Below are 18658 nucleotides of genomic sequence, written 5' to 3' on the forward strand. Positions count from 1 at the left end.
CCCCCCCCCCCCCCTCAATCGTAGAAAAAATTGCTACTAATTTCCAAGAGGGTAAGGGTCAAAATTTCAGACTTTTATGGAAATTTCCCTGTTTTTATGCTGAATTTTCTAAAAAATAATCATCAAAAACCCAAGTTGTCACACACATACCTACAGACATGACCCTAAAAACATGAAGCTGAAACTATCAGAATATTCATCAGCGGAAAATTCATTTTAAGGGATATTCAAGTGTAAGAGAGTCAAATAATCATATGTACAAATGTTTTTTCAATGCGGAAGAACCTAATGTACTTTGTACATTACTTAAAAACATTTGTACACTCCTAGATTCTCCTAAAACAAATCTTCAGCTGTCGAATTTTTCGCTAGTTTCAGCTTCACCCTAGAAACATAATTTCTTCACGTTTCATAACATTCCAGATCATTCGCCATTAAAATTAGAAAATCGAAAAATCGCTCAAATACAAGGCTTCCATTCGGAGGCAAAAAACCCCTAAAAAACTCGTATCCTACCTCTGGGTCAGTGAGCTGCTGTCGAGCCTCTCTCTCACTATCACTGGAAACCGTCTCTTTCTCCTCGACCTCGTTCTCCCTCTCCTTCTCACTCTCCCCAATCTCCACAGCCTCAGGACCCTTCTGAATCTCAGAATCCCCAGTCCCCAGTAGTTGCTCGTCCTCACACCTCTCAGCCACCTCAATCCCCTGATTTTTCACCTTATCCGAATCGACCCTGTAGTAATTCCACTCGTCGTCAGAGTCCTCACTGTCACCTACATTCTCCGGATCGTGTACATTTTTCTTGGAGCCTGTTGGTAAATTACATTAATAAATAACGAGATTAAATAACTCCCCTGATAAAAACCCTCTATTATAAATCACACCATAGAAAGGTAAACGCGTGGGACTTCTTCGAGGCAACGAGAGTGCAAAAAAAAAAAAAAGAATATACAAATTCAGTGGTAAACCCCACGCAGTGGACTAGACCAGTTGAGTTGGCCAGGCTATGCCCACACGTTTGTGTCCTCCCCCTGAGACAACGAGATGAATGCGTTGCATTTGGGATGCACTTGGGACATTTGCCAAGGAGGTAGCCGACACTAGACGGCTAGGTATCGACGGATACGCGCATGAGCGACGGTGTTACCATGAGGAATGGGCGTTGCAAGCCACCGTCATGCAGGATGCATTCCTCCTGCTGACGAGGCTGTCGTGGAGAATTTTTTTCCGCTTTTTTTTCGGTATTTGGAGGGTAGAATAAAAGAGAACAGAACGATAAAGTTGAGCGCATTTTGGATTAAGGATATCCAAGTACTTTGACTATTCTTTCTCCAGTGAAATGCTTTTCTACTTGTAGTCTAGCATCAGAGCTCTCATTTGAGCCCCATTTCATCCCAGATTTCGGAACATTTTAGAATGATGTGATTAAATAAACTTTGCAGGTCTGAGGTTGAATCTCGATATTGAGCCGTTGGAAAAAATTTTTTTTAATGTACAAAATTTAGAAATTAGAGTTTAGTTTTGAAGAAATAATGAAAAAATTACTATTTTTGAAAACTACGAACATTTTCTATAATTTATAAACAATTTTCCAGAAATCGTAACACATTTATTCATATTCAGAATTTTACCAGAAATTGATTTTATGCTTAAAAAAATTAATTTGAAGAATTTCAAATATTTATTTATAAACAACGAATATTTAAAAAATTAATAACTCTGCGTAAAATGTAGTTTGATTAACGCTGAATATTCATTATTTTTTTCAAAATTTTCTCACGCAATTTAATTGACAAATTTGATGATTGAAAATGGTTAATTTACAGTGTGGTCTGTACCAAACTGTGAAAGATACTTGAATATCCTTGAGGGTCAAATGGTCGTAAACGTCATTTGACCCTCAATTCCAAACGTCCTTGAGCGTCGCTTGACCCTCAACACTATTTAAATTCAACTTGACCTCTAAACTATTTTATTTGATCTCAAAATTATTGAACCCTTTTGTGTTTTGACCATTGGACCTTCAATTACAAACGTCCTCGAGGGTATTTGGTAGTATTATTGCAGGGGACGTGAGTAAATGTTACAGAATGGCTGTCCCATTCTGTATAGAATAATAAAGTTGATTTTGTTTGTTTTATTGAATTGCTTCAATAGTTTGGATAGTTCCAGAGAAATATATATTTTTTGTGGGGAATTTCATCCGCTAGAGGAGGGATCGCTCGACATTTTTTAGTTCAACGAGTTAGTTACGAGTTATTGACCCTCAAAACCATGGAACCCATGATCGCTCTTAAAGGACGTTTGACTTTCATCAAGACCATCCGGTCCTTGACCCTGAAAACCATTTGACCCTCAACTCTAAACGTCCTTAAGGATCGTTTGACCCTCAAATCTATTTAACCCTTAATCCTAAACGTTCGTAAGGGTTGTTTGCCCTTAAGACCATTTGACCTTTAATCCCAAACACTCTCAGGAGTTGTTTGACATTCAACTCGAAACGTCCTCAAGGGTCGTTCAACCCTCGAAACAATCTGACCCTCAAATGACCCCCAAACGTCCTCAAAGGTCGTTTAACCTTCAATTCTCAATTCTAAACATTCTCAAAACAAAAAAAAAAGTTTTCTCAATTCCGAGAGAAATCAACAACTACGGAAAAAAAATCGTTTCCTTCAATTGCGTTTCATCATTTCGCCTTTGATTCTCTCCCCCGGGCTTCCACCCATTTTCATTTAAATGTTGAAATATGTAAATTTGGTGACACACGAAGTGACTTCCGTTTATAAAATCCAGGAATAGACGATTCTTGTTTTTATTTTAAAATAACATGGCAACTGAATTCCACTCCTCATTTATTTCTATATGTGGTATATCTCTTTTGATTTTTATTTTGCTTCAAGTACGATGGCCTCTTGTCAGTGTCACACGCTGTTCTCTCTCGGTTCACACTCACGTCGGGCTTTTTTTTCTGCCGAACCCAAAGTTAATTTTACACTCACTGCTTGAGTATAGCACCCCCCCCCCCTTTCTCGCTANCAATTCCGAGAGAAATCAACAACTACGGAAAAAAAATCGTTTCCTTCAATTGCGTTTCATCATTTCGCCTTTGATTCTCTCCCCCGGGCTTCCACCCATTTTCATTTAAATGTTGAAATATGTAAATTTGGTGACACACGAAGTGACTTCCGTTTATAAAATCCAGGAATAGACGATTCTTGTTTTTATTTTAAAATAACATGGCAACTGAATTCCACTCCTCATTTATTTCTATATGTGGTATATCTCTTTTGATTTTTATTTTGCTTCAAGTACGATGGCCTCTTGTCAGTGTCACACGCTGTTCTCTCTCGGTTCACACTCACGTCGGGCTTTTTTTTCTGCCGAACCCAAAGTTAATTTTACACTCACTGCTTGAGTATAGCCCCCCCCCCCCTTTCTCGCTAGCCCACTCTCTCTACGACTGCTAATCCCAGTGCAGTTATCTTTGTGACTAAGTATTACTGAAGGAGAGTCAATGTTGAATTTATCTAATCTATTGGATTTTCGTTGATAAAGATTCAACAATTGCGGAAAAGTCGCGAAACGAATGAATAAGAAGGAATTGTATGATTGTTGTTGACATGCATTTATAACGGAGCAACATGTCAAAAGATGTTTTTTTTAGTTGAGAGTCAAGTGACCATTTTGGACCCTTAAACCTTTACTTCGTCTCACAGTACCCCACTTTTCGTCGTTTTGTAGTGGTGTGCGTGCGCCGACGTGCTTCTCTTATGACGCACTAACACTCGGACGGACCCCCCACTCCTCCCACACCGAGACGCGAAGCAATGGGTTAAAACCATTTGACCCTCAACTCCAAACGTTAAGAATCGTTTGACTCAAAGGCCATGTGATCTTTAACCCTGAATGGTCTGACGGATTGTTTGACTCAAAACAATTTAGCCCTTGACTCCAAACGTATTTAAGGGTTGTTTGGCCTGTAAAATCACTTGACCGTCAACTCCAAATGTCCTTACGGCTCGTTTAACCCTCAAAACTATTTAAACCTTCATACTGAACGTTCTTGTGAACGTTGAGCGGTTGTTTGACCCTTAAACTCATTTAACCCTTAACCCCAAACATCTTTAAGGGTCATTTGACCCTCAACTCCAAAATTCTTGAGGGTCGTTTGATCATCGAGACCATTTGACCCTCAACTCCAAACGTTGAGGATCGTTTGACTCAAAGACCATGTGACCCTTAATCCTGAACGTTCTGATGGATTGTTTCACTCAAGACAACTTAACCCTTGACTCCAAACAAATTTAAGGGTCGTTTGACCTGCAAAATCACTTGACCCTCAACTCCAAACGTCCTTAAAGCTCGTTTAACCCTGAAAACTATTTAAACCTTCATGCTGAACGTTCTCGTGAATGTTGAGGGGTTGTTTGACCCTTAAACTCATTTAATCCTTAACTCCAAACATCTGTAAGGGTCATTTGACCTTCAAAATCATTTAACCCTCAACTCCACAGTTCTTGAGGGTCGTTTGGCTCTCAAGACTATTTTACCTTTAACCCTAAACTTTCTTTGAAATTTTACTCTCAACTCTGAACGTTCTTAAGGGTGGTTTAACCCTCGAACTTCTGTGACCTTGATGGTCGTTTGACCCTCAAAACCATTTGATACTTAATTCTAAACGTTCTTAATCCTAAACACCAGGTGAAATTCAACGTAAAATCGACAATTATCGTGCAATTATCTCGATAATGGGTAGTTTTAGGAGAAAATAACTTTCGACTCTATTGCAAAGAATTAAATTTCCAACAAAAAATTAAAAAAATTTCATAATAAATTCCTCCAAACCCCTTCACTCAAAAGATATTGGCGAAATAATCTGCAAATTAACCACACCTCAGACAACGTAATGAATCACATCTGACCTCTTAATAATTATGCAAATATCTCCAGAGTGACTCATTTTAAGAAAAAACATCATCAGACCTTTTTTCCAGAGGATTAAATTTCCAACAAAAAATGTAATCTGACATTTTCCCTAAAAACCACTCCCCATCGCAATAACTCAATAAAAAAAAAGAGTGAAAATCTCAATCTCGTTCTGTTCTGCTGCATTTTCCACTTCCCGTCTAAAATTTCTATAAGAGAAATTCCACGAAAAATTTCTACGTTAAAAATAAACATAATGACGAACATCATGTAGTAGGAAGCCCCCAGATAAAAAAATATCGCTGAACAATAAAATTCCTCGCCTCCTAAATACAAACTCCATCAGCAGGAAGTGGGCGAACAGACCAAGGAGACATCGCCACGCGAAAAACTTTCAACTTCATGCATAACGCCGGCACTACCGGCGTAACCCAGGTACATTCTGGAAACCCGCCTTCACACATGTTCCAATACCGTCCGCACACTCATAAATCCCCACTATATCCCCCCCCCCAAACCCCTCAAAAAATCACCACCAAACCGTAAACAGAGGAATCCAAGAATTTTGTTAAACACGCAGTTTTCAATCGTGAATATCTCGAGATTGGCAGAGTGAAATGCAAAAAATGAAAATTTGAAGCCTGAAAAAATACCTTCAAAATGAGATGTGACTCACCGAAGTCGTACCATTGGATCCGCACTTATTAATCATCAAAATTTTTTATTCAACGCAGTTGCTGGGGAGGAAGTAAAAACGAACAGTTTTTAATTATCAATAACTCGCGATCGGCAGAGTGAAAATCAAAAATTTTTCTTTTATTTTGAATGTATTTTTTCGGGCTTTAGGATGCGACGTGGCTCACCGAAATCGTATCATTCAATCCAGAGATATCGACGATTAAAGCGTGATTGCACACTTTCTCTCGATAGCATAAAATGAAATGAAAAATCATTTTCCCTCACTCACAGTTGCATTCTCATTTGTAAACCCAAGAAATTCAAGAATATAAATCCCCAAGTACAAAAATGAAATGGAATGATATGAGTCAGATCGTGCTGGACCGGCGTACGTTTCAAAAATTCTGCGCACATCCGTTTTTTTGTCTCTTTCACTCCTTTTTATCGTCATTTCAACCATTCCCATTCGCGCATAAGCCCTGGCTAAAATATAAACTCATATCTACTGCATTTTCTCGTGAAACGTACCTCAGATGTCGGAAAAAATGGTTTCGTATTCCCCAGTAGGTGAGTATTATTATTATTAGTCGTTTGTTCCTTTTTTTTCTTGTGAGAAACAATTCGTTCCACCCGGCTTTCTCGATCAACGATTAATCCAGCCGCCTCTCCTCTCCCTCTCGATATTATTTTATCCCGTGCACACAATCCGAAATTTTATTATTTATCCCGTGGTCTCATAGAGCCCTCGGTAACGCGAGTGAGCGAGTTATTTTTGTGATATTTTTGGGAAAAAAAAAACTACACACACACACACGCCACACAAAAGACGCAACGGATTCACAAAAATCCTGGAGCACTGGGGCGGCGAGTTACGGGACCAACTGCCAGCCCTTCCTAGCGACTATCCCCCCCACTGGGTTAACATTCAGGACTCGTGTGGGGATTGGTGGAATCGGTTGACACCGGGGGCCAATGGGGAAGCAGCGGAGAGCCGCCGCCGGACTCTGACGGATTCATTTGTGCACTAAATTTGAATTTGAAATGTTTGGGATGCACATGAGGGGTGGGGGAATCGAATGTTTTTTTGTCGGAAAGGGTTTTTTGGGAGTGGATAGAGAGAGGGGGGAGAGAGAGAGAGAGAGAGAGAGAGAGAGAGAGAGAGAGAAAATATTGAGGTTTCGAGAGGATTCGGGGAGGGTTTTTAGTAATTGGGGGAACTATGTGCAGAAGGCGTGGGTTTAGGAAAAAATTGGTAATGACCTTTTTTGTAGAGAATTAAATTTCCTACAAATAAGGATTCGAGGCATTTTCTCGTGGGATGACTCGTTATGGAGTTATTTTGTGTTTAAGAGAAGGGGATAATCGAAGTGTTGAGGTCAGAATATATTTCGTTACGGGAAACTTTTTTTTAGGTGAGGGTCAAATGACCCTCAAGGAGGTTTGGAGTTGAAGGTCAAGTAGTGTCAAGGGTCTTAGGACACTTCAGCTGTGGGTCAAATGGTTGTGAGGGTCAAACCAACCTTACGGATGTCCTTAATTAAGATTCAAATGGCTTTGAAGGTCAACGGATTTGGGATAATGGAGTGGAGGATCAAATGGTTGTAAAGGTCAACCGTCCCTTCAGGGCGTTTGGAGTTGAGGGTCGAACAACCCTCGAGGATGTTTTTAATTAAGGTTTGAATGGATTCGGGGGTCAAACGACTGTTAAGGACGTTTGGAGTTGAGGGTCAACCAGGTTTGAGGGTTAAACGACCGCTAAGTACGTTTGAGATTAATAGAAAATAGCATTGAGGGTCTAACAACACTCAAGAACCTTTGTATTTGTGGGTCAAATGACCCTTAAGGACATTTTTAGTTAACCGATCCATAAGGACGTTTGAAATTGAGGGAAAATGACCTTGAAGGTCAAATGACCCGTAAGGGCGTTTGAAGTTGAGGGTCAGCTAAGTTTGAAGGTTAAACGACCGTTACGGACGTTTGAAATTGAGAGAAAATAGCCTTGAGGGTCTAAAAACCGACAAGAACCATGGGATTTGAGGGTCAAATGATCCTTAGGGACGTTTTTAGTTGAGGTTCAAGTGGTTTTAGAGACCAGACCACTCTGAAGGACGTTTGGACTTTAGGATCAAATGGTTTAGAGGGTCAAATGATCCATTAAGGGTTAAATCGTCTTGGGGGTCGAACCACCCTTACCCCTACACGTCATCAAGGGTCATTTGACCATCAACTAAAAACAAAAAATGCGTTTCCTAAAATGTATCAAGCACTCGTTTTTTTCAATCTAAAAAATATAAAATTCTCATTACTTTCTCAATCAATACCGGAACGAAATTGATTTTTCATTGCCTTTTTATTCAGAAACAGTAATTCCAATATCACTAATTATCAGCATAATTCAACATTTGAAAAAACTTGAAAAAAAAATAGTTTGTGGCGTGAGACGGGGACACGAGGTGAAAAAATTAATTAATGAAATGTAGAATATCGTGTCAGGGATTCAGTCACGATAATATAGTCATTATTAGTCAATTAGTCTAATGAAAAAATAGAAAAGATAATGAACGCACCAATGAGCAGAGGCAACAATTGTTGCAATGCTGTGGGGTCAACTGGTGGGGGTGGGGAAAATCTTGGGGCTCTTGGTCTAATTCCAGCTGGTTCGAGGCGACAATCAGTGCATCAAGTTCACTGACTGGCACGCTTGGACGCCAACCACTAGCTCCTCAACCTCACTCCTCTCAACATGGTGAAATCCATCTTGTCTCTACTTGAATAATTCTCACGGTTTTCTTTATTTTTTCTTGGGAAATTCAGTAGTCAACTGGCTAGAAGTAACTCAATATTTTTTGCAATCACAGCTCGAGAACTCGAGAATTATCTTCAAAACGTGGGGTTTAGGAAGTTTTTGGAGATGATGAAAATTTGCAATAAATTAAGTGAATGAATGAATTACGGAGATAATTAGATATTTGAGGTAATGCAAACAGCCGATCTGCTTTTTCTGTTTTTCTTCTGAAATTTCTCTATCAATTTTGAGATTATCTTAAATCCTTCATTAACAGGGTAATTACTTAGGAAAATATTTCCAATTGATTTAATTGATTTTCTCACAGTTCAACGCAAAATTTAGTTCTTTAGTTCTCTAATTATTTCTTGATATAGTCATTCTAGATGACAAAATTCTCCACAAAAAAAAACCATTGACATTTTCCCCTCAAGCCTTTCATTAACAAGATTATTCAACATTTAGAAAATAATTCCAAATTTTTTGACTACATTTTCTAAAATAATTCATTTACAAGATAGATCAACGTTTAGAAAACAATTCCTAATTGTTTGATCCCATTTTTTCACATTTCAATGCAAAATTTCGTTTTTTGATTCTCTAATTATCTCATGATCTCCTCATTCAACAGAAAAATGCAAAAAAAACATTTTGCTGCTGCCAAAATTCCCCATAAAAAATGTCTATTCACATTTTCTCCTAAAACCCCTCACAACCAAAATAATTAAACGCAAAAAAAACGCAAATCAATTGTTTCCCCTGTCCCACATATCAGTGCAAAATTGAAGATTCTGAATTCCCCAATTATCCCATAATCTACTTGTTCCATCGAAAAATGCCATAAAAAACTTTTTGTAACTGACTAAGTTCCCCACAAAAATGTCCATTGATAGTTCCCCCTCAAACAATTCTTTACCAAGGTAAATCAGCATTTAGAAAACAATTTCCAATTGTTTGATCACGAAGATTGAGTTTCTTAATTCTCTAATTATTTGGTGATCTCCTCATTCTATAGAAAAATGTCAAAAGAACATTTTGCAGCAGCTGAAATTCCCCACAAAAAATATCTTTTCACATTTTCTCTTGAAACCCCTCATAAGCGCTCAAAAAAACTGCAAATCGATGAATCCCCTTGTCCCACATTTCAGTGCAAAATTGCGTTTCTGAATTCCCCAATTATCCCATAATTTACTCGTTCCATCGAAAAATATCATAAAAAACTTTTTGTAGCTAACAAAATTCCCCAAAAAAATGTCCATTTACATTTTCCCCTCAAACAATTCCTTACCAAGGTAAATCGACATCTAGAAAACAATTCCCAATTGTTTGATCACATTTCATCACATTTCAGTGCAAGCTTGAATTTCTGAATTCTTTAATTACCTAGTGATCTCCTCATTCTACAAGAAAATGTCATAAAAAACTTTTTGTAGCTGACAAAATTCCCAAAAAAAATCCCTACTGACATTTTCCCAATTCCCAATTGTTTGATCACATTTTATCACATTTCAGTGCAAGCTTGAATTTCTGAATTCTTTAATTACCTCGTGATCTCCTCATTCTACAAGAAAATGTCATGAAAAACTTTTTGTAGCTGACAAAATTCCCCAAAAAAATCCCCACTGACATTTTCCCCTCAGACCCTTCATTAGCAAGATCATTCAACATTTAGAAAACAATTCCCAATTGTTTGATCACATTTCATCACATTTCAGTTCAAGCTTGAGTTTCTTAATTCCCTATTTATCTCGTGATCTCCTCATTCTACAGAAAAATGTCATAAAAAACTTTTTGTAGCTGTCAAAATTCCCAAAAAAAAAATCTCACTGACATTTTCCCTTCAGACCCATCCTTAACAAGATAATTCACCACTCATCAAGAATTTAAGATCAACTTCTGCTCCAAAAAATAATGATCACTCGACTGACCTGAATGTCTGACTCCCGTATCCTCCACTCCATCCCCCAGCACTTCCTCCTTAGGCGATTCATCCGGAAAGAGTTCCCTCGAGACATTGGCGAGTGTGCACACCTCTCCAGCCTCGTCCACAGCGTCGACATTGCTCTCCGGGCCAAGATCATCGTCATCATCCTCCTCGCCTTCGTCCTCCTCCTCGTCGTAGTCCACAGCCCCATTCTCATGCCTCCCATTGGAAGATTTGCTGTAGGGGAACTCATCCTCATCGAATCCCCCTCCATTATTCTGATTTCTCATTCCCTTTCCAAAAGGCGCATTGATACCAGCATTGACTTCATACTGGCCGGTTGCCGATGAGAAGTACCTGTTGTCCGGCTCCATATTATTCAACTCAACATCCGCAATCAGCGGATGATTGTGAGTAAATCGTGTTGCTATTTGATTGGGGGGCGTTAGAAACACTACTATCACTGTTATGTTGTCGGAGGAGCCCTTGTTCTTCGAGTATTCGACCAATCGTTGACTCACTGCTTGAAGATTTTCTGTAATGCCAATGAAAATTCAGTATTAGTGTTGAAGGAAAATTGAAATTGGCAACTTGTGTCAACTTTTTTTCAATTTTTTCTTCTCAATTTTTGGATATCTAATTGTGGCATCCTCTTCTTGATCTACATATATCATTTATTTTTGAAACTGGTATTCTATAAATATGTAATATTCTGTTAAATATCCAATGTGTTCTTTTGACCCTATAATTGGCCTGGGGGCTGTTGGGTCGGTATACAGTAATAAATAAATAAATAAATTTTCTAATCTCAAGTTTGGGAACGGAATAATTCATTTTTCATTCATAAACATTTGAAATATTGCGCATTAATTAATAATTAGTTGTTAAATGTTGAAGATTACAAACACTTTGAAATCGCTGATGACGTCACACGCATTCAAATGAGTCGCAATTCACAGAAAATATATTATTTGATGGCTAAATATTGAAGATTGAATAATATTATGTTGAAGATCAGAAAATACTTCAAAGAGAAACGAATAAAGATCGATTTTTCTAAAATTTATTTGAAATAAGAAGCAGTGAGAGAAAATAGTTTTTTAATTTTGAAAAAATTAAGAATATAGGTATATTTTGTTTGAATACTATTCAGTAACAGGGAAAATCCTCCTCACTATCCCCAAACGACAACATCACTCCGAAACCCTACAAACAATAATATTGATTCGTATCATTAACCAAATTCAGGCATTTACCCACAAAAATACACCACTGGTTCAATTGATTTTTCGATTTTTTGTGCTCAGACTCATTTAAAAAAATTAATGATACGAAACAATTTTATTTAAATTATCCTGTTTATTTGTCTTTTTTTCGAGGTCAATGACTTGTGATTTGTACAGGTAATTTACAAAAATCTGACGTCATTTTCGAGATATTTTTTCAAACTTTCAAATGAGACCAAATTTTTCCGAATGATATCATTTGGTCAGGAGACATTGACGTTTTAATGAAAATGATCGTTAAAATTTACAAAAAAGACAGAAAAAAAATTAAAAAAATACATACATTTCGTTTGATTTTGACATTATATTCAATAACAGGGAAAATCCTCCTCACTATCCCCAAATGACATCACCACTCAGAAACCCCACAAACACGAATATTAATTCGTATCATTGACCAAATTCAGGTATTTGCCCACAAAAATACACCACTGACTCAATTGATTTTTCCCTCCCCTTGCCAGCCATGAGTAAACGTCTGAGTCATCAAGGCAATTGTATCTCCTAGACTGATACTAGGGGGACAATTATCGGTGTGCGTTAGCGTCCGGAGAATTTTTCGTTAGTTTGCAGCAAAAAACAAGTAGATGAAAGGTGCGTGGAATGGGGAAAAAAAGGGAAGTGGAAGCGAGACCACAGACGTCTCGAGTGGTCACTGTACTGTTGTGCTCAGACTCATATTACAGGAATTATATTGAATTACGAAAGGGGTTCCTGAGTTTTCCAGAGGGGATAAATGGGAACCAGGAGCATCGACAGGGTCGATTAACACAGAAAAAAAAAGCTAGAGTAACTTCCTGTTGAAATTCGTCGGGATGTGGGCTCGATGGTATCAGGCCTGGTCGTGTGCCATCTGTCATATTAAATTTGAATTTTCGGGGGGGGGGCAAGGGCCAAACAAACAGTTGTGTAAACAGGAAATTTATGGAATCGTTGGATTTTAGGATAATACTTTGATTTTATTTCGAGGGAAAACGAAACTGTTCACTTTAATGGCGAATTTTCGTGAGAAAATCGCATAGGAGAGGTTGGGGTAAAACGGACTTTTGAGGTTTTTTAAATGTTAATGAGGGGTTGAAATGTTGATAAAATTTAATTTTTTTTTTCAATACAAAGAACAATTCTTTCCCTTTGTGACGAGCCTAAACTGAGCTCAATTGATCGATTTGTTTCTGAGCCCTCCCCTAATTAAGTCTTTTTTTAGAACAAATTTGTAGATTATGGTTTTATAGAAAAGTGGAATATTCTTGACAGATTTTTCTTGGAGATATTTCGCGAATGAATAATTTACTGTCATTTATTTTTTATAACAAATTTGGAGATAACGGGTTTATAGAAATGTTGAATATTTTTGACTGATTTTTTTGGAGGTATTTCGGGAATAAATAATTTATTATCATTTATTTTCTATAACAAATTTATAGATTATGGTTTTATAGAAAAGTGAAATATTTTTGACAGATTTTTCTTCGAGATATTTCGCGAATGAACAATCTATTATCATTTATTTTTTATAGCAAATTTATAGATTACGGTTTTATAGAAAAGTGGAATATTCTTGAAAGATTTTTTTGGGCGATATTTCTTGAATGGAGAATTGTTTAGTGCAAAAAACAGTTTTTCGAAATCTGAAGCCATTGCTCTCGAGATAAATTCACGATTTAAAAAAGTAATGGAGTTTCAGAGGAATTCTTCAAGAGATATTATTTGTTTAAGAATTTTGATAAATATTACTTTATAAAAATTTATAAAAATAATGGAGTTTCAGCAAAATTTTTCAAGAGATATTATTTCTTTAAGAATTTTTTCAATAAGAAAAATGAGTTTTTCTACATCTGAAGTCATTACTCTCGAGATAAATTCACGATTTAAAAAAGCAATGGACTTTCAGCGAAATTTCTCAAAAGATATTATTTCTTTAAGAATTTTTTCAACAAGAAAAATGAGTTTTTTTACCTCTGAAGTCGCTTCTTCTCGCGATGAATTCACAGTTTAAACAAGTATAAAATTTAATTTATTACGTTTTTCCAAAAAAATTCGGAATTATTATTTTTTTTGTAGATATTTATTGAAGAAAGAGGTTTGGAGAAATACTTCAAGACATCTTTTTTTTAAAAATATCCCTCAGCTTAAAATGAATATCTTGAATTTCCCGAAGTCACTTTTTCTTGAGACGAATTAATAATTAACAAAAATATGAAATTTGATTGATTTCACAGGAATTTCTTTCCAGAGAATTTGCTCAGCTCCAAAAAAGAAATCCCAAAGCTTCTCCAGGAAATATCTCCCAAAGAAACAGGTTCAGCGATATTTTTCAAAGAGACAATTTTATAGAGAATTTCCTGCTCTCCACAAAAGTTCTCATAACTTTTTCTCGTTGAACTATTCCTTCTTACGATAAATCCACAATAGAAAAAAAGATTTGTCTAATAAAGTTTGTCCAGAAATCGTCAAAACTAAGTATAGTTTCTCCAAAAAATATCTCCCAAAGGAAGAGGTTTAGCAAAATTTTTCTACAAAACAATTTATTAGAGAACTTTCTGCTCTACAAAAAAGTTCTTATGACTTTTTCTCGTAGAACTTCTCCTTCATACGATAAATCCACAATAACCAAGCAAAGTATCCAATATCACTCATTACGATTCTCCTAAATTTCGAAATAATTTCCAGACTATTTCGTAAATAGTCTCCCCCAAACGAAGAGGTTGAGGGATTTGTTTGAGGCATTAAATTTCACTCATCAGGTTTTCCCCGATTTGAAAATCTCTGCCAGACTCTTGGGGACATAACGGGAATTGTTTATTATAAAATGATTTTCACACTTGCCAACGCAATCTCCCCCGAAAAATAATGAAAATCCATGATTGTCACCTACCGAACCACCGGAAGAGCTCCTATAAACCAGAGATATTCGTGGGAATCCGTGTATCACCTTCAACCAAGGATTTAAAACCTTAAATCACGAATCGAGGGAAACAAGCTCTTGGGAGAGAACGTAACGGGTGTGGCGAGGTATCGCGATCAACTGCCGGGCCGGCTGGTTCCACTGAATCACCCAAAGCCGAAGTAGAGAACGTGTTATGGCTACGCCACTGCTACCGCCACCACCGCTACGTGACTCACGCTACTATACCTCATACCCATGCCAACCCACCCCCATTTCACATCCATCCGCCTCTCTCTTCTCCATTCTCACAATTCTCGGTCCCTTCCTCTCACACTTTTTCACAATTTCATGTAGGCCCGACGTGCATTACTTTATCCCACGAATTTCCGAGGTTCTATTCATGAATATGTGAATATGGGAAAAATAAATCCGGAGATCACGAGGAGTTGAGGGAAACAGACGGTTTTTGGGAGGGCAATATCTCGGGATTGGCTGAGACATTTTGGAAAAATTTGACGCTATTTTCAAGATGTTTTTTTAATCTTTGAAATGAGACGAGATTTTTTTGAATCGGATCATTTGGTCGGGAGATATTGATGATTGAATGAAAGTGATTTTGATATTGCAAAAAAGACAGAAGCAAAGTAGCAAAATAGATTGTTTTTGGAGGGCAATTTCTCGGGATTGGCAGAGGCGTTTTTAAAATCTGAAGCCATTTTCAAGATGTTTTTTTAAACTTTGAAATGAGACCAGATTTTTTGGAATTGTATCATTTGGTCGGGAGATATTGAAGATTGAATGGAAATGATTTTGAAGATTAAAAAAAAAACAGAAGCAAAATAGCAAAATAGATCGTCTTTGAAGGGCAATATCTCGAAATATTGAAGACTGAATGGAAATGATTTTGAAAATTATAAAAACGAATGAAGGAAAATTGATGTTTTGAGGTCAATGACTCGTGATTTGCACAGGCAATTTAGGAAAATCTGACGTAATTTTCCAGATATTTTTTCAAACTTTAAAATGAGACTAGATTTTTCTTAATGATATGATTTGGTCAGGAGACATTGACATTTTAATGAAAAGGATCTTTAAGATTACAAAAAAGACAGAAGAAAAATAGCAAAGTAAAACGTCTTTGGAAGGCAATATCTCGGGACTGGCAGAGACGATTTTGAAAAATCTGACGTCATTCTCCAGATATTTCTTCAAACTTTGAAATGAGACCAGACTTTTTCAAATCGTATCGTTGAGTCATAACACATTGAAGACTGAATAAAAATGGTTTTGAATACCGTTAAACCACCTGAAACAAATGGTAGTTCCATCATTTCTCGAAATTTTTTCACAAAAAAATCACCAAATATTGAGAAAACAACTAGAAACTTTCCATTGTGCAACAAAAATAATAACAAAAATTTAAATGAATAGATTCTTGAATTCCAAACTAGTTGAAAATTCAGTTTATTCCACTACTGAATATTCATATCCAATTAAAAATTGAAGCAAGCTGTTAAACTTCCGTTTCCACTTAAAACTCATGACTTAGTTTTTCACCTGAAATTTGAAATATCAAAATCCTTTTCCCCAAACTGAAATGACAAGATTAATTGAAAATTAAGAAACATCAATAAATTAATTGATTGATTAATTAATTAATTGTTATCGAAAATTGATGAAGACATGGGGCAAAACGGGCCATTTTTCTCGTCGATAATTCGGCCATTCCACCACCCTCGATAAATTGCAACAATTGAAAGATACAGTTTCTGATGTTTTGCAGGAAAAAATTATTTTTCATCTAGAGAGAAGAAAAAAAACAGGGAAAATGACAAAACCATCCATCGTGCATGTGGTTTAGTCAACGAACTGATCGTTTTTAGTGATGGTGGTCTATGACTTGATTACGTCTCCTATGTCTGAGGTTCTACGTATTGCTAAGGACTTTGTAATGTCGCACAGGCGATCCGCTGCTTAAGGGGAGACTACTGTGAGTTTTAAAAGTCGTGGCTTATTGGAGTGAGACTTTTCATACGTTGAAAATCGATTATATAGATCTGAAAACAAGTAATTAGTGCAAAAACTATTTTTTTTTGGTTGTTTGCCCGATAACGCTTAAAATGCTAAAAACAGTCCAGGGCCTCCAATTGTTTAGCTACAAAAGATTTTTTTTTCAAAATTTTCGGAAAAATGTGTGGAACAACAATTACAAGCCAGTTTTTTGGAATTCGACTCCTACACAGATGATTTCGTTTTTTTTTATATAAAAAAAATTCACTATTTGTGTAGAAAAATACAAAAAAAGTAAATCTAGCCATGTAAGAGGTAAATTAAAAGAAAATTAGCTCGTAATTGTTATTCCACATATTTTTGCGAAAATTTTGAAAGAAAGAATGATTCGTAGCTCAAAAATTGGAGGCCCTGGACTGTTTTTAGCATTTTAAGCGATTTCGGGCAAAGGAACAATAAAATTTTTTTTTTGCACTAAGGTAAATGTACCTATGCTCGTCCCTGTCTCTGTGCTCGTGCAGATGTTGTGAGCTATCACATTTTAATCACTTTGACGGTCCCAAGAGTCTATCAAGAGTGAAATACGATTGGAGTTATTATTTTAGTTAATAAGGAAAGTTACAGACACCAATGAACAGTGATTTATTGAAGAATAAGAGAGAAAAATCCCATCCTCATCAACTGGTGCTACGATAGAGTGAATTCTTAAGCCGCAAGTTAAGAAACTCACAATTTTAAAATGTTGATATCTCCGTCATAATACACGGAGAGAAGTTTTCTAGAAAAATTCTAGTACGAGTACTGGAAAAATTTACAATCCACGGGCTGTGAAAAATTCTAGTGCTGTTAAGGTAAAATTTCNTCATCAACTGGTGCTACGATAGAGTGAATTCTTAAGCCGCAAGTTAAGAAACTCACAATTTTAAAATGTTGATATCTCCGTCATAATACACGGAGAGAAGTTTTCTAGAAAAATTCTAGTACGAGTACTGGAAAAATTTACAATCCACGGGCTGTGAAAAATTCTAGTGCTGTTAAGGTAAAATTTCTTGGTATTTCTGGTAAAATTTCTGGGGATTTCTGTGAAATTTTCACAGAAATACGAAGAGAATTCACGTTTTCCCCAATAAAATTTCTAGTGCCGGCACTGGAATTTTTTCTTGGCCGTCACTTTGCGCCTTTTCCCGTGCTAGCACTAGAATTTTTCTAAAAAATTTCTCTCCGTGTAGTGAAATGGGACTAAAAATTCCTTGACTGAGGTTTTGGATGGTTAGAAAAAACTATAAAAATGCACAAATTATAGTAATATCTTAATATTTCACAGAAATGTCGGCAATGAAAAGAATAGGTACAACGGAAATGGCATTGATCCTATGCTCGTTTTGCAACCAAGTGTCAACTGGTAACGGACTAAACGGATGAAAAAATCATTTAAAAGGTTGGACTGTCCAATTAAAATATAATTTTGTGCCTCGAGATATTTTTTAATGTTGTTTTATCCCAAATAGGATACTCACGATGTAATTAGTTCGGATGTAACCTTTCCATATCATTCAAATCACGAGACGAGCATACACGGAGAAATATTCAATAAAAATTACATATCTTTTCCGTAATTCCGGAGCGAAATGTGATTGTACGAAATTTTACGGAACTATCACGGAATTTTTCCGGGGCGTTCCGTAATTTTTATCTGAATCTCTTGTGAAAAATTACGATACTGTCACTTAAATTTTCTGAGTCAATTCCGTAATCGGTGAGTGAATTGTGAGTTCCGTAATTTTTACTGAACATTTCTCTCCGGCTAGGGACATGTGTCAAACGTGCCTGGGGAGGGACATGGGACTTTCCACATTTATGGACGATTATTCATTAAAAAATAGTAATTATCATGATTAATATAAGTGAATTCTAATTCTGAAGTTTTTACTTTCGGATATTTAATTTAAAACATCGCATCTTTACACTCATTTCAATAGAAATATTGGACTAACGATGTGTTCACCGTAGCTACACGAGCGTAGGATCATTTACCTTAATTATTCGTTTTCAGATCTATATAATCGATCTTCAACGTATGAAAAGNGGATATTTAATTTAAAACATCGCATCTTTACACTCATTTCAATAGAAATATTGGACTAACGATGTGTTCACCGTAG

General features: G+C 36.4%; 1 protein-coding gene across 1 annotated transcript in view; it reads right to left on the reverse strand.

Moving 5' to 3' along the window:
* Positions 1-18658, reverse strand: part of LOC107037094 (titin) — a 45518-nt gene that overhangs the window by 6253 nt on the left and 20607 nt on the right. Inside the window, exons 6-7 of the mRNA XM_015255452.1 lie at positions 10318-10848; positions 517-809 (exon numbers count right to left, since the gene is read on the reverse strand). Coding sequence (XP_015110938.1) covers positions 517-809; positions 10318-10848 — 824 coding nt within the window. The remainder of the gene's footprint in view (positions 1-516; positions 810-10317; positions 10849-18658) is intronic.

This window comes from Diachasma alloeum, unplaced genomic scaffold (assembly GCF_001412515.2).
Source record: "Diachasma alloeum isolate Michigan unplaced genomic scaffold, Dall2.0 Dall_scaffold_00213, whole genome shotgun sequence".
Taxonomy (NCBI): Eukaryota; Metazoa; Arthropoda; class Insecta; order Hymenoptera; family Braconidae; genus Diachasma; species Diachasma alloeum.